The following is a 15,706-nucleotide window of genomic DNA, read 5'->3' on the forward strand; positions in this document are numbered from 1 at the left end:
CCCCCCATCAAAAGCCCCATGACACCCGGTCTCTCCCAGCAGGTGGAACAGAAGTCGTCGGCAACTCTGCTTCTGACCTGGGGCCTGGAGGACGTGGAGCATGTGTTCTCCGAGGAGGATTACCACACACTCACCAACTACAAAGCCTTTAGCCAGTTCATGAGGTAGGACTGGCCAATGGACACTTTACTTTGGGGGGGCCAGGTGAACCCCTCTGGCACCGGATAAACGCTCAGATGCTGCTCCCCAGAGAAACGCACAGCACAGACACACCCCATCCGCACATAACTTTAGGGTTCCTGGACACCTGAGGCTCCGAGGACCCCAGTCAGGAGCTCTTCACGGAGGGGGTGGGGGGAGGTCATAATTCCAGTGCTGGGTTCAAAACCTCCAGTGACGGAAGACCGCGAGGGCTGGTGGCCCTCACCGCTCCAACCGTTCCAGCTCCCCCTGCGTGACTTCTCTCTCCACTGACGCCCAGAGAACATTGGCGTTGCCCGATTTCCTCTGCTCGGTTATCAGGTCCTCTGTGTCTCTGGCTTAGGACCCCGTGGCAACGGCGCTCGCCCTGTGGGCTGTGGAGCCTGGGCTTCAGGGACCCCCCGGTTAGAGGAGGCCTTGGCAGAGCTGCCTTTTGGGGGAGCAGGCACTTTACAGAGCAGCGGGCCTGGTACGGTCTTGGGCACGCTACTTCTCTGCTCTTCGGTTTTCGATCTGTAAAGTAGGCAGTCGTGGTGTGTCCCTCCTGGGGTCCTGTGGGGATTTGCTGGGGTGAGGGGAGCGCGGTGCGCTCGAGGCCTGGTGCCCACCCCCTCTCCGGCGAGTGTTCTGTACCCGGTACCTGTCATTGGTACCCTGTCTCTCCTGCCTCGCTGCTGAGGACCGTGGTCACCCATGTCCTCACGAGAGTTTAACGCCTGCCGTGGAGCAGAACCCGCCTGGCCTGTCAGGCTCCACGTGCCGGGACCCTTCCTCAGGGCCCGTGGAACTCACTAGAAAAACACACAGAGTCCTGGCAACTCGCGGTCTCATCTCGAGGATGAAACGAGGCCTTGCTAACGCACGTCGAAGAGTCTCACAAACTGGAAAAGGTTCAAAGCCTTTTTACCGACGCCTCGGCCTCGTCCTCTTTGACGTGCTGCGCGTGTACGTCGTCTTTCTCCTTTCCCGTCTTTCGCGGTTTGTTCCCGTCTTACGTCTCGTGTCTGTTTAGCTCTAAAGCGACGTCGTTGCTGCCGGGACGGATCCTCGCGGCCCGGGAGCGCGAGCGCGCGCAGATTTACCCACGAGGGACGCGGCAGTGTTCCCGGACCGTCCGCGAGGGTCCTGCGTCTTCTGCTCCTGTGTTTCCAGGCCCCTGATTGCGAAGAAGAATCCTAAGATCCCGATGTCGAAGATGATGACCATCCTCGGGGCCAAGTGGAGAGAGTTCAGTGCCAACAACCCCTTCAAGGGGTCGGCAGCTGCTGTCGCGGCCGCGGCCGCGGCGGCCGCGGCGGCGGTGGCCGAGCAGGTGTCAGCTGCTGAGTCATCGGCCGCCCCCGTGGCACCTTGCGGACCCCCCACCCTCCCGCCGCCGCCTCCTGCCGATGCCCAGCCCCCACCCGTCCGCAGAGCCAAAACCAAAGAGGGCAAAGGTGAGAAACCCTCTGCTTAGAGCGACCGCCGCCCCGCCCCCCAAACCACACGTTCGCAAGTCAGAGTCTAGAGCTCGTCTGTCTTCTCAGCCCCGACTGTTGTAGGGGAAACGCTTTGCGGGAGGAGGTCTGAGGGAAGCCACGGCCCACAGGAGGGTCCGGAGGCCTCTGTGACCTCCGCTATTCCAGGACGTCGTGACGCCCACCTTTTCCCCCTCACCCCACTCCTCCTTCAGGGCCGGGCCATAAACGGCGGAGTAAGAGCCCCCGAGTGCCTGATGGACGCAAGAAGCTTCGGGGAAAGAAGATGGCACCACTCAAAATCAAGCTAGGGTTGCTGGGTGGCAAGAGGAAGAAGGGAGGCTCGGTGAGCGGCCCCTCCCCGTCGGCCAAGCGCCCGGGGGGCGTCGGCGGGGGGGGGCGGGGGTCCAGATGCAGGGGTCCGTGCGGGAAGCCACAGCAGGAGTCAGGCCTGGGGAGGGGAGCGGATCGAAGCCGGCCTCCCTGACCACCACGGGGCTATGGGCAGTATGTTTTGCAGAGTGATGAGGGCCCTGAGCCGGAGGCCGAGGAGTCAGACCTGGACAGCGGCAGCGTCCACAGCGCCTCGGGCCGGCCCGATGGGCCTGTCCGCACCAAGAAGCTCAAGAGAGGCCGGCCAGGGCGGAAGAAGAGGAAGGGTAAGGGGGGCCGGCGCGACTTTGTCTGGCCTCCTCTCGTCCCTTTGGGGGCTCCTCTTGTTTCCCCCTCTGACTGCTTTATTCAGGTCTTCTGTCTCCCATCATCCCTCTCTCTCTCTCTTTTTCTCTCTCTCTTTCTCTCTCTCTCTCTGTGCCCTTTGCCTCCACTGGTGTACGTGACAGTCCTGGGCTGTCCCGCAGTGGCCGGGGAGGAGGAGGTTGACGGCTACGAGACGGATCATCAGGATTACTGCGAGGTGTGCCAGCAGGGTGGGGAAATTATTCTGTGTGACACCTGCCCTCGTGCCTACCACCTCGTCTGCCTTGATCCTGAGCTGGACCGGGCTCCCGAGGGCAAATGGAGCTGCCCCCACTGCGTGAGTACCTGCTGCGCCCCCCCGGGGACCCACCCGTCTGCGTCCTGCCCCCAGATGCCCTCCGCCTGCCCCCGGACGCCTGGCTTTCTCAGTGGCCGGCACGTGAGGATCCAGGATCCTGGCTCCTCTCCCCCGTCCTTCTGCCCTCTCATTAACGTGTTTGGAAACGGAGGTGTCCCGTCCCTTCCTTCCTGCCCACGTCCTGTGCACTTCTAGGAGTTAGGTGTCCTGTTTCTGTCCCTGGCTTCCGGTCTCACTGCCCGTCTCCTTCCTTCCATCTGTGTCTGTGTCTGGCCTTGGCCTCCCAGGAGAAGGAGGGGGTGCAGTGGGAGGCCAAGGAGGAGGAGGAGGAGTACGAAGAGGAGGGAGAGGAAGAAGGGGAGAAGGAGGAAGAAGACGACCACATGGAGTACTGTCGTGTGTGCAAGGATGGGGGCGAGCTCTTGTGCTGCGATGCGTGCATCTCCTCCTACCACATCCACTGTCTGAACCCGCCCCTGCCCGACATCCCCAACGGGGAATGGCTGTGTCCCCGATGCACGGTGAGTCGGCCCTTCCCGCCGCGTTTCCTTGCAGCCCCGGCTCCTCCCATCTCTGGGATCCCACCGTCTGGCTCCTCCTTCCTCTCCTGTCCCTTCACTTGCCTTTGATCCCCACACGGGACCCCGTCCTCCTCCTCCCGTAACAATGGCTCTTTCTGCCTCTGTTTCCTCCTTGTGCACGCCTGTCCCCAAGTGCCCTGTGCTGAAAGGCCGTGTGCAGAAGATCCTGCACTGGCGGTGGGGGGAGCCACCCGTGTCCGTGCCAGCCCCCCAGCAGGCCGACGGGAGCCCCGATGCCCCGCCGCCCCGTCCTCTTCAAGGTCGATCGGAGCGAGAGTTCTTTGTCAAGTGGGTAGGACTGTCCTACTGGCACTGCTCTTGGGCCAAGGAGCTTCAGGTACGCGGCCTCTCCTTCCCGCTCTCTGTGACCCCCTCTCCTGCTCTTCTCACCCACCCCTCCGGCTCTGCTGTTCCAGACCCTTCGCTGGCCCTTGGCTCCCGCCTCCGGCCCTCACACCCTCCCTCCGTCCTTAGTCTCCGCAGGAGGTTCTCCCGGCCTCTGTCCTCTCTCCGCCAGCCTCCCTTCGCTTTCTGCCCTCAATCTCACCATGGTCCCTGCTTCCTTTAGCCTGTTACGTGCTCGCCCGGTTCGCTTTGCGTCTCTCCTCCCCACGCCGCTCCCCCTGGGGCCTGTCCCCTGTCCCCTTCGGTCCTCTTCGGGTGCTGGGACCGTCTCGTTCCCCTCCCTCTGTGCCCCACCAGTTGGAGATCTTCCACTTGGTAATGTACCGGAACTACCAGCGGAAGAACGACATGGATGAGCCCCCGCCCCTGGACTACGGCTCTGGCGAGGACGATGGGAAGAGTGACAAGCGCAAGGTGAAGGACCCGCACTACGCGGAGATGGAGGAGAAGTACTATCGCTTTGGCATCAAGCCGGAGTGGATGACCGTCCACCGCATCATCAACCACAGGTGAGCCTCTGGCTGCACGCCAGCCGTTGGGACACGTCTCCCCAGTGGGGTGGAGAGAAACCAGGCGGAGAGTCCAGCCCTTCACCCCTGCCTCTGATCTAATGACACGCGAGGCTGGGTGTTGGGCCGTGAGGGCCAACGTGAGAAAGAGACACGGTTCAGCCAGGCCGGCGTTTGTCGTACTCCTTTCTTCGTGGTGCTTGTTACCACCGAACGTTCCTCTGCGTGTGCGTGCTCCCCTGGTCCGTCTCTGCCTTCCGCAGCCAGATGTGAGCTTCGAGGGCATGGGGTCCGTCGTGTGTTTCGTTCATCACTGCTGAATCACCCCCGCCTGGAATGGGGCCTCACGCCCAGTGGGTGTTTAGTTAAGTGTGTTTAGACAAAGCCCAGGATGTGTTCTGATCGTTGATTTCTAAGCAGCCGTCCTGGAAAGGGTAGGGGGATGCCTCGGCCATCCTAAATTCCCTCCCAGGGGCCCCCCACGGAGGAATAGGTGAAAAGGCTACGTGTTTGCTGATAATTGCGTTTATGACGACTTCTTTCTGCTTGCGGTCCACGTTATTTTTCTCCTCCTGCTCCTTCTCTCGGTCTTCTGCCCCGCAGTGTGGATAAAAAGGGGAATTACCACTACCTAGTGAAATGGAGAGACTTGCCCTACGACCAGTCCACATGGGAGGAAGATGAAATGAACATCCCCGAATATGAAGACCACAAGCAGAGCTATTGGAGACACCGGTGAGGGGGCCAGGCCATGGGGTAGAGGGAGTCTGAGGACCGGGGCATGAAAGCCACTCCTCCGGGGTAGAGGAGGTGAAGTAGGGATAGATCCAACCTGGAATCGGGGGCAGTGGGAGCCAGCGTTAGGTTATCTGGGATGGGACTGGTAAAGAAGCCACACGAGGAGCAGATGTCAGGTCCAGTCATGGGGAAAGGGGATGCTGCGGACTGGGGAGGGTTGGCCCTGGAGATGAAAATCAAGGGGTGAAGGTAAAGAGCCTGGGAGAAAGGAAATGTGAGAAAGTCAAGTTTAGGGGAGTGGGAGTTAGGTCTGGAACGGGTTCAGGAGAGAGCGAGGTCCCGAGGAGCAGGCCTCACTCAGACCCGCTCTTTTCCCAGAGAACTGATTATGGGGGAGGACCCCGCCCAGCCCCGCAAGTATAAGAAGAAGAAGAAGGAGCTGCAGGGCGACGGGCCCCCCAGTTCTCCTACTAACGACGTAAGTCCTCTCTCTCAGCCCCTCTCCTGATTCTAGAACTGGGGCGATTGCCCATTGCCCTGGGGCTACTGACAGGACTTCCCCGAGTTTCAGCAACCTCCCTAAACAGTGTCCAGCCTTGCCCCAGGCGTGGCTAGGAACTCTGGCTAAAGGGCCAGAGAGCAGCTCAGAGCAGTAGCACCCAGGGCTGCCCCCACCCCCCACCCCTGCAGCTCCCTTCCTCACGCCGTCACGGTGCCGTCGCTGTGTCTGGCTTTAAGGAGTGATGGGGAGGGACTGAAGTCTAGAACTTCCATAAGCTCAGGCCTCGTGGAGGGAACCGTGATCCAACCTGATCTCAGTGCCAGGGAGGGGGGCGAAGGAGCCCTGACCGTCCCCTTGAGCGTTCGGACTTCTTGACCCGGCAGCCGACGGTGAAATACGAGACCCAGCCGCGGTTTATCACGGCCACGGGAGGCACGCTGCACATGTACCAGCTGGAGGGCTTGAACTGGCTGCGCTTCTCGTGGGCCCAGGGCACCGACACCATCCTGGCTGACGAGATGGGGCTGGGCAAGACCATCCAGACCATCGTCTTCCTCTACTCGCTCTACAAGGAGGTACTGGATGCGGGGGCCCCTGAGGGACTGGGGAAGGTGGGAGTGATTGGAGGCTGAGGGCACGGAGGCGTGCGGCGAGGAGGGAGGCAGCCAGAGGACCGGGGCGACCGCCTCGAGCCCTGACTAACGGTGTCCCCCCCACCCTTGACTCCCAGGGCCACACAAAGGGTCCCTTTCTGGTGAGTGCTCCCCTCTCTACTATCATTAACTGGGAGCGGGAGTTCCAGATGTGGGCACCCAAGTTCTACGTGGTGACGTACACGGGTGACAAGGACAGCCGGGCCATCATCCGCGAGAACGAGTTTTCCTTCGAAGACAATGCCATCAAAGGTGGCAAGAAAGCTTTTAAGATGAAGGTAGGTTTCTCGACCTCGTCTTCTTGGAGAGCCCAGATTTGTTGTTTCGCTGCCCCCCACCGGGGTTTCAGTTCCTTTGCTCCCCTCCGAGCGTTTTCTTTCCTCCCCGCCCCTGCCCTCCTGTCCTGGAGACGTACGTTTCTGTCCGTACTGGACACGGCATAGGGGTTGGGGGCCGCGTCTAGTCATCCCCGCGTAGAGCCCACGCAGCAGGACGGGGGGTCCGGGTAAAGAACGGGGTGGAAGTCTGGGTGCCCGGGGGTCAGGTGGCATGGACCGTGGCTGTGTTGGCAGAGGGAGGCCCAGGTGAAGTTCCACGTTCTCCTGACATCGTATGAGCTGATCACCATCGATCAGGCAGCACTCGGCTCCATCCGCTGGGCCTGCCTCGTGGTGGATGAAGCCCATCGGCTCAAGAATAACCAGTCCAAGGTGAGTGAGATACCCAGACCACCGAGTCTGGCCCTGCTTCTAAGAAGGAACGTTCTGGAACGGGGAGGAGTCCAGCTTGGGGGAGAGGGAGGACTGGGGATTTGGGGCCTCTAATCCCAGAGGGAACAGGAAAAGGCGGGCGCTGTGGTCCAGCCACTTGCGACTAACGGGCCCGTTCTCCTGCCTGTCCTTGCCCCATTTTCTAGTTTTTCAGGGTCCTCAATGGCTACAAGATAGATCATAAGTTGCTGCTGACAGGGACTCCATTGCAGAATAATCTGGAGGAGCTCTTTCACCTGCTGAACTTCCTCACCCCAGAGAGGTTTAAGTAAGTGACCCACCAGGGGGGTGTGTGGAGGTGCAGCGTGGAGGGGCTGAGAACAGGAGCGGGAGGAGGAGTCCTCTAAGTGAAGAAGGGAGCCCGAGGCCAGGGACAGAGAACCCAATGGCCTGTTCGGTTCCTTGTCTCCTTCCGGCTACCAGCAACCTGGAAGGCTTCCTGGAGGAGTTTGCTGACATATCCAAAGAAGACCAGATTAAGAAACTGCACGATTTGCTGGGGCCGCACATGCTGCGGAGGCTCAAGGCTGATGTCTTCAAGAACATGCCAGCCAAGACGGAGCTTATCGTTCGGGTGGAGCTGAGCCCCATGCAGAAGTGAGGCGAGAGCCGGGCGACCTGGACTGGGGGCCAGGGGCAGCTTTCCGGGAAGCCGAGACCCAGGGCAGCCTCCTCACTGGTCCCTTTGTCTCTCCCGCGCCCCCACCCTGGTCTTCAGGAAATACTATAAGTACATCCTGACTCGGAACTTCGAGGCCTTGAATTCGCGAGGTGGCGGGAACCAGGTGTCTCTGCTCAACATCATGATGGATCTGAAGAAGTGTTGTAACCACCCCTACCTCTTCCCCGTGGCTGCTATGGTGACGCATTAGTTGGGGGCTGCCGACAGGCTGTGGTCTGAAAACGGGGTGGTGGGGGGAGCCGAGGCAGGCCTGGAGCTGGGCGGAGGGCGGGGGGCCAGGGGCAGGATTGCGCAGGGGAGCAGGAAGTTCCGAGGGGCGGAGGCTGGGTTTGGGCTCCTGGCTTTCTGGGCTCGGTGCGAACACAGGGGCCTGCTGCTCCCTGACCCACTCCTCCTTCCTGCTCCCTTCTCGGCAGGAGTCCCCCAAACTCCCCAGTGGGGCCTACGAGGGTGGGGCACTTATTAAAGCATCTGGCAAGCTCATGCTCCTGCAGAAGATGCTACGCAAGCTGAAGGAGCAGGGACACAGAGTTCTCATCTTCTCGCAGGTGACCCGCGCCCGTAGCTCTGTGTCGCCCCCCAGGCCAGTCCCCTTACTTTGTTCCCATGGCTGCCGTGGTGAGAGAGGTTAGGAGGTGGCACTCTTGAGAGGTTCCGGTCCGGTCTCTGACCCCTGTTCTTAGCTAAGGTCATTGCAAGTTGCAGGCCAGCTTCTTGGAAGCCAAATAGGGAGCAAGGGGAGGGTGAGCCCGTGTCTCCTCAGGGTCGTTTCTGGGACCTGTAATGTTTCTTAAGCAGGGGAGAGGACAGGAGAGCACGGAGCTCTTGGGAATCCGATGGAAGCCGTGGGTCTGCTCTCCAGGAAACCACCCAGTTAGACGATCCTGTACAGATTTTCAGGGCGTTCGTAGATGTCCCTGAAACCTTCTCGTGGGTCTCAGAGGAGAGCCTCTGCCTTAGGAGAAGGGATCCTCAGTCAAGCGAGTGTGACGAGAATGCGAGGCGAGGAAGGGCTGGAGCGGGGCAGCAGCACCAGGGAGTGGGCTCCAGGGCCGGCAAGACGGCCGAGGGGGGCGGCGCGGTAAAGGGGTGGTCAGGACACACCGGGCCCGGCCCGCTGCCTCGTCGTTCCAGACTCTGTCCTTCTGTGCCGCTGTAGATGACCAAGATGCTGGACCTGCTGGAGGACTTTCTAGACTACGAAGGGTACAAGTATGAGCGCATCGACGGAGGTATCACGGGCGCCCTGAGGCAGGAGGCCATCGATCGGTTCAACGGTGAGGAGGAGGTGCCGTGGTCCCCGCTGGGCGTGCGAGGCCCGAGCCACCTGTGCCTGGGTCCCCGGCACGGGAGGGTATCTGCCACCTAGCTGCCGTGTTGGCGGCATGGTGGCCTGCGGCCGGGGGGCGTCCAGGAGTCGGCCCCCCAACACGGCTGCCGACTCCCGCGCTCCCCTCCTAGCTCCCGGGGCCCAGCAGTTCTGCTTCCTGCTGTCCACCCGAGCCGGGGGCCTGGGCATCAATCTGGCCACTGCCGACACGGTCATCATCTTCGATTCCGACTGGAACCCCCATAACGACATCCAGGTGGGAGCTCTCCTCCTGGAGCCCCCGCACCTGTTAGCAGGGAGACGTGGGCTCACGGCGGAGGGGGTCGTGTCCCGGGGTCAGAGAGGAAGCTCTGCGGGGGCAGAAGACCCTTCCTTGCCGGCAGCCTTTCGCCAGCACGTGGGCCCCGTCTCCCCCGCTACTCCCCCGGTCCATCCCCGCTTCTGCTTCCTGCCCCCGCAGGCCTTCAGCCGCGCTCACCGCATCGGCCAGGCCAATAAGGTGATGATTTACCGGTTTGTGACTCGCGCGTCCGTGGAAGAGCGAATCACGCAAGTGGCCAAGAGGAAGATGATGCTGACGCACCTGGTGGTCCGGCCCGGGCTGGGCTCCAAGGCGGGCTCCATGTCCAAGCAGGAGCTGGATGACATCCTCAAATTCGGCACCGAGGAGCTGTTCAAGGATGAGAACGAGGGTGAGGACCTTCCCTGCAGCTTCCTGAAGGCAGGCCCCTGCTCTCCCGGGCGCACTCGTCTTCGGGGGCCCCCGAAGAAAAACTCTCCGGTGCGGCCCGTGGAGGAAGGGCGGCCCTATCTCCTGCGCGGAGAGCGGGAAGCCAGAACAGGTCTCCGCGGACTCCCCGGGGACGGGCCTCCGCCCCCAGTGCTCCCGTGAGAAGGGAGCAAAGTCAGAAGGCTTTCCATGGACCTTCCTCAAGTTCCAGCAGAGGCTCTGGCTGGAACTGAGTCCCCTCTTGTTCCCGGTCTCCGCCAGGGGAGAACAAGGAGGAGGACAGCAGCGTGATTCACTACGACAACGAGGCCATCGCTCGGCTCTTGGACCGGAACCAGGATGCGACGGAGGACACGGACGTGCAGAACATGAACGAGTATCTCAGCTCCTTCAAGGTGGCCCAGTACGTGGTGCGGGAGGAAGACAAGGTGAGAGGCCAGGGCCGGACGCTGTCTATCCCAGGCCACCTCTGCAGGGCAGCGTCCGTGGACTTGAAGGGCAAGGATCCCCCTTCGCTCTCGTTTTTCATCTGAGCTCTTACCGTGGCGCCCAGTGAAGGGCGACCCAGCTCCTTGGTCTGAGGGGTGAGGCCAGACCTTGGGGAGAACCTAGGCGGAGAGAGTACTGACAAACACAGAGGATGCCAGTGAGTCAGGGCGGGAGGGACGCGGAGCGTGCTAGAGGACAGGTTCGGGGGAGACGCAGGGAGCAGAGCGGAGAAGCTCGTTGCTGGTAAGAGACAAGGAAGACGTGCAGCCTCCAGATAGTTCACGCGGACTTGAGCCCGGGCGGCGGGAGGGTAGGGACGGGGTCGTGGTATGAGTGCTGGGCGGCGGCGAGGGCAGCTGCGAGCGTGTGTTGTGCTGCCCCGCAGATCGAGGAGATCGAGCGGGAGATCATCAAGCAGGAGGAGAACGTGGACCCCGACTACTGGGAGAAGCTCCTGCGGCACCACTACGAGCAGCAGCAGGAGGACCTGGCCCGCAATCTGGGCAAGGGCAAGCGGGTCCGCAAGCAGGTCAACTACAACGACGCCGCTCAGGAGGACCAGGGTGAGGATTGCCCCGGGGGCGGGACTGGGAAGGGAGGCGTGCTGATGAGGAGCCTGGAGGCCGGGGGCATTCTGAGGGAGAGAGGGAGGCGTCGGGGTCAGGGCCTCCCCTGCTGGAGGGGCAGGGGTTAGGAAGGGTCTGCGCGAGCTGCCTGGAGGCCAGGTGGGCTTGCGGGTGGTCTCAGCCAGCTGGCGGCTGCAGGGTTCTCGCCTGGCACGGGGTGCACAGGGGTGGGGAGGTGCCCGGGGACCAGGCGCATGGACCCCGTTCAGGATATGTGGCCCCAGAGTCGGACAGCATCGGGGGGCAGGGGCCCTCCAGGCAGAAAGGGCCCAGCGTGGGCTTATCCCGGGAGCCGTCCCTGACCCGGTGCCCTCTCCCCACAGATAACCAGTCTGAATACTCAGTGGGATCAGAGGAGGAAGACGAAGACTTTGATGAGCGTCCAGAAGGTGGCACTTGTTTCCCTGATTTCCTACCATAGCTCTTCCCAAATCATTCCCTGGCATCCTTTAAATCCCGCATTTCTACAAACGGGTGCTTTTCTGTTGACTAAGTAAAGGTCGCAGATAAAAAGGACGAAATGCCCGTAATTTCTCCACCGTTAAAATGGGGAGTATAGAATCACACAGACTGAGGTGCCTAGGAGGAAAATCGAGGAAATTTACAGTTGACGTTCTCACTGGTGGTTTACCTGCTAGTTCTTTAATGGGATCCATTTCTTCTAGACCTGCTCGGTGGGTAGGTCGAAAAGCGCTTGAAAGAAAATTAGAAGTGCCTCAGACGTGACCCAGGCCTTCCCTGGGTTCTGCGTCTCGGGGGCTGGGGCATAGAGAAGGACTGAGGGGTGGAGAAGGTGGGGGCCCCCCCTAACCAAACCACCCCCCCACACCCAGGACGTCGACAGTCAAAGAGGCAGCTCCGGAACGAGAAGGATAAGCCGCTGCCTCCGCTGCTGGCTCGAGTTGGGGGCAACATTGAGGTGGGAGCTGGCCCCAGGTCCCTGAGTGTTCCCTCGGGGCCAAGTCACAGAGGGGGGTCCCAGCAGTGAGACCCCCCGATGTTGATGGCCCCCGCCCTGCCCTCCGGCCCCCAGGTGCTGGGATTCAACACTCGGCAGCGGAAGGCCTTCCTCAACGCCGTCATGCGCTGGGGGATGCCGCCGCAGGATGCCTTCACCACTCAGTGGCTGGTGCGGGACCTGAGGGGCAAGACGGAGAAGGAGTTCAAGTGAGTGCGGGCGGTGCCCCCGACCCAGCTGGCTGGAAGGGTGGGAGCTCCGGGCGTTCACGTCCTCCGCTCGGCCGCCACGTGATGTGACCTTACTCAACTGACCACCACGCTCCCGGCCTTTTCCGGCTTGGTTTCCTGGGGCGTGGGCTCAGCCTGCCCCACCTCCCCTCAGCCGAGCCTAGAGCACAGAGGCCTGGCTCCCCAAACCCCACGGGAGAGGCGCCTGAGACGGGCGCCTGGCCCCGGGCTGGCCTTGCCTCACATTTACTAGCCGGGGAACTGGTGGACGGGATGACGAGCTGACTGATGGGGCCGAGGAACGAAGGACCAAGGCCAAGGAGACCGGGGAGAGACAGGGGGCAGAGGTGGGAGGGGGGATGTGGAGGGCTAGTCATGGTGAGATTGGGGGGCCCCGGGCAGTATAGGGTTCAGGGCTTCAGTAAGCCCTGTGCACCCCCTCACCACCTCGCCTCCCCTCCGAGGCCCTCCTAACCTGCATCCCACCCCACGCTTCTCAGGGCCTATGTGTCTCTGTTCATGCGCCATCTCTGTGAGCCTGGGGCGGACGGCTCGGAAACCTTTGCTGACGGCGTCCCTCGGGAGGGCCTGAGTCGCCAGCAAGTGCTGACCCGAATTGGAGTCATGTCTCTCGTCAAGAAGAAGGTACCGGCTTGTCCCTCACCCAGAGCCGAGCTGGCCACATAGGCCCCGTCCTCCTCTGCCTGGCATCCCCGAGTTCTGGATTCAGACTGGCAGGAGAGCTTCCTGTGTGTCCAGTGCCTGTAGCTGACCCGTCCCTACCGCCTCCTGCTCCTCTCAGGTACAGGAATTTGAGCACATTAATGGGCGCTGGTCGATGCCCGAGCTGATGCCCGACCCCAGTGCCGACTCTAAGCGCTCCTCCAGAGCTTCCTCTCCTACCAAAACGTCTCCCACCACCCCTGAGGCTTCTGCTACGAACAGTCCTTGTACTTCTAAGCCTGGTAACGGGGGTCAGGACGGCAGGAGAGGTGGGGATGGGGGCCGGTGCCCCGCAAGCAGGGACTGGAGTCAGGGAGGGGGTTTCCGCCTCCTCACTCTGCCTCCCCCCTGCAGCTACTCCAGCTCCAAGTGAGAAAGGAGATGGTGTGAGGACACCTCTTGAAAAGGATGAAGCGGAAAACCAAGAGGAGAAGCCCGAGAAGAACAGCAAAACCGGGGAGAAGATGGAGACCGAGGTACGTGGCTGCCGGGCTCCCGCAGAGGGGAGAGCGTGAAGGCCAGGTGCCTGGGACCTCTCTGCTTCATCCTGACTCCATCCCGACTCCTAGGCTGATGTCCCTAGCCCAGCCCCATCGCTTGGGGAGCGGCTGGAGCCAAGGAAGATTCCTCTAGAGGAGGAGGTGCCGGGAGTCCCTGGAGAAATGGACCCTGAACCTGGGTACCGGGGGGACAGAGAGAAGTCAGGTGGGTGCATGAGCTTAGGGGTGACGAGGGGGCTTAGACTCTGGGGGCTCCCTGTTCCGGGGTCAGGGGATGAGGGTGACATCCTCCCTTCCTGTACCCTACCCCCTCCCACAGCCACAGAGTCGACGCCAGGAGAGAGGGGGGAGGAGAAGCCGTTGGATGGACAGGAGCACAGGGAGAGGCCGGAGGGGGAAACAGGGGATTTGGGCAAGAGAGGTAATGGGTGGACACACTGGGGCCCCGGGTCCGAGGGAATCGGGAGGTGGAGTCCGGGGGCGCCAATGCCTGGGTCCTGGGGGGTCCTTGCTCCCGGCCAGGCCAGTGCAGGGCATGGGGGTGACCTCTGCCCCGTCTGCCCTAGCAGAAGACACGAGAGGGGAGCGGGAGCTGCGGCCGGGGCCTCCCCGGGACGAGCCGCGGCCCAACGGGCGGCGCGAGGAGAAGGCGGAGAAGCCGCGGTTCATGTTCAATATCGCAGACGGAGGCTTCACAGGTGGGGGGCCCCTCACCGGGATATGCTCGCCCTCCCGGGCCTTCTTGTGGTGTGGTGCCTCGTGCCAAGTCGCGGGTGGGGCGGGGATCCTCCTTGGCCGCACTCCTAACTTCAGAGTCCTCTTTAATCCCCCCTTTATTCCTGGTCCGAACTTGAGCTTTGTTTGTAACTGCTTTTGCTCCTCACCGCGAACCTACCTTTCTCCCTTCCTCCTAAAGAGCCCTTGGTCCTCTCCCCGCTCTCTGGTCCCTCATCTCTGCTCATCTGTTGAGTTGGCCCCGGTTCCCAAACTCCTGATGCCCCATCTCTCTCTTCGGCCCGCTTTTCAGAGCTTCACACGCTGTGGCAGAATGAGGAACGGGCAGCCATTTCCTCGGGGAAACTCAATGAGATCTGGCACCGAAGACATGACTATTGGCTCCTGGCCGGGATTGTCCTGTATCCTTAGATACAAATGCAAGAAAAAAGTGGTTTTCTCAACCTGGAGAGGGGACGAGTCCACACCCAGGGAAGGGGGGGGGGTCGTACCCCACTCTGGGGAGATGGGGCCAAGAGGAAGTGTGTGTGGATAATGCAGCGCCTCCCCGTTAAATTCCTTGACGGCCCCTCCCTGCGTTGCAGCCACGGTTACGCACGGTGGCAGGACATCCAGAATGACGCTCAGTTTGCCATCATCAACGAGCCGTTTAAAACGGAAGCCAATAAGGGGAACTTTCTGGAGATGAAAAATAAGTTCCTGGCCCGGAGATTCAAGGTGGGGATCCGGGAGAGAAGGGACAGCGTTGAAGAGGGGCTTGGGTCAGGGAGGGGACCAGGTGTGATCGGAATGTGGCGAAGGCTAACGCCTCGAGGGTGACAGCGGTGCTTGAGGCCAAGGGCGGGGTGCGTCGGGGTCAGTGCCGGGCCCACCCCCGGTATGGTGTGAGGCTGGGGTGCTGTGGGCGGGCAGGGAGGGCAGTGTGGGTCCCCCCTCCCGGCACGCCCCGTCCGCTGGCCCCGCTGCTGGCAGATGCCCACACTCCCCCTCCGCCCGGGCCCTCAGCTCCTGGAGCAGGCGCTGGTGATCGAGGAGCAGCTTCGGCGGGCGGCCTACCTGAACCTATCGCAGGAGCCGGCGCACCCCGCCATGGCCCTCCACGCCCGCTTCGCCGAGGCCGAGTGCCTGGCCGAGAGCCACCAGCACCTCTCCAAGGAGTCGCTGGCGGGGAACAAGCCGGCCAACGCCGTCCTGCACAAGGGTAAGGGCCGCGGCGGCCCCGCGCGGGGGAGGGCCCACAACGCTGCGTAAGTCTTCACCCCGCACCCCTCAAATCTTCCCACCCCTCTGATCCCTTTACCCTGTGAACCACCCCCCTCTGACCTCTGCCCCACCCCGACCCACCCGCCGGCCCTCGTCTGTGCCTGAGAGCGTTCACACCAGCGCCCAGCAGAGGGCCCTGCCCCCCTTGCCCAGACTCCGTGAGACGTGCCGCGTCCCCTCCGCAGGGCGGAGCTTCTTCGTTGACCCACAACGCCTTCCATACTGCTAATAGTGCCCTCTCCGGGGCCGTGGCCTGCGCATAGTCGCCCAGAGTCCTACCCCCCCATCCCACCAGTCACGTCCCCCCCCAGCCCGTCTCGCTCGCCCCACCAGGCAGGAACCACCCCCATCCCACCCTGTGACCCTGCCCCCCGAAACTTCCCTGTGACCTCCAGCCCTTTCTCCCAAACCCGCTTCCCCTGATGATGAGAGACTCGAACCCAGAGCCCTCTAACCATCTAATCCTGTCTGACTAGTGACTGACTCCTGGCCCCTCGGAGGCCTGTTCTAATTCCCTGAGTCTGTGATGCTGACCCTCTGATCTCCCTCCCCCTCACATGTGAAAAC

At 62.1% G+C, this 15,706-nt stretch overlaps 1 protein-coding gene and 1 non-coding gene across 9 annotated transcripts; both read left to right on the forward strand.

Moving 5' to 3' along the window:
• The first annotated feature begins 6 nt into the window (after positions 1–6).
• On the forward strand, positions 7–15,700 carry CHD3 (chromodomain helicase DNA binding protein 3). 8 transcript variants are annotated; one of them, XM_081805774.1, is made up of 34 exons: positions 7–164; positions 1,354–1,637; positions 1,874–2,004; positions 2,167–2,317; positions 2,501–2,694; positions 3,003–3,236; positions 3,430–3,633; positions 3,999–4,210; positions 4,814–4,945; positions 5,327–5,426; positions 5,834–6,025; positions 6,181–6,381; positions 6,676–6,813; positions 7,020–7,141; positions 7,297–7,470; positions 7,592–7,733; positions 7,972–8,103; positions 8,715–8,832; positions 9,017–9,141; positions 9,346–9,577; positions 9,877–10,043; positions 10,490–10,667; positions 11,054–11,119; positions 11,564–11,649; positions 11,764–11,897; positions 12,419–12,563; positions 12,721–12,883; positions 12,996–13,117; positions 13,211–13,346; positions 13,461–13,562; positions 13,708–13,839; positions 14,169–14,277; positions 14,461–14,593; positions 14,882–15,700. In XM_081805774.1, exons 1-34 carry the CDS (start codon positions 19–21, stop codon positions 15,125–15,127), a joined length of 5,283 nt encoding a protein of 1,760 aa, XP_081661900.1. In that variant the 5' UTR covers positions 7–18; the 3' UTR covers positions 15,128–15,700. The 8 variants fall into 8 exon arrangements, with proteins under 8 accessions (XP_081661900.1, XP_081661901.1, XP_081661904.1 ...); XM_081805775.1 differs by having other exon boundaries at positions 13,711–13,839; XM_081805778.1 differs by having other exon boundaries at positions 2,519–2,694.
• LOC115942855 (small Cajal body-specific RNA 21) lies at positions 12,024–12,166 on the forward strand. The gene has a single exon (XR_004077437.1).
• Positions 15,701–15,706: the final 6 nt, after the last annotated feature.

The sequence above is a fragment of the Leptonychotes weddellii genome, chromosome 15 (genome assembly GCF_054177405.1).
Source record: "Leptonychotes weddellii isolate Sample4059 chromosome 15, ASM5417740v2, whole genome shotgun sequence".
In the NCBI taxonomy this organism is placed as follows: Eukaryota; Metazoa; Chordata; class Mammalia; order Carnivora; family Phocidae; genus Leptonychotes; species Leptonychotes weddellii.

Bases quoted from the DNA above. Each gene is read 5' to 3' on its own strand.
- CHD3 (XM_081805774.1), top strand. From the start codon at position 19: ATGACACCCGGTCTCTCCCAGCAGGTGGAACAGAAGTCGTCGGCAACT. The intron at 1,638-1,873 runs GTGAGAAACCCT...CTCCTCCTTCAG, and splicing joins CAAAACCAAAGAGGGCAAAG to GGCCGGGCCATAAACGGCGG. The intron at 14,278-14,460 runs GTATCCTTAGAT...CCTGCGTTGCAG, and splicing joins CTCCTGGCCGGGATTGTCCT to CCACGGTTACGCACGGTGGC.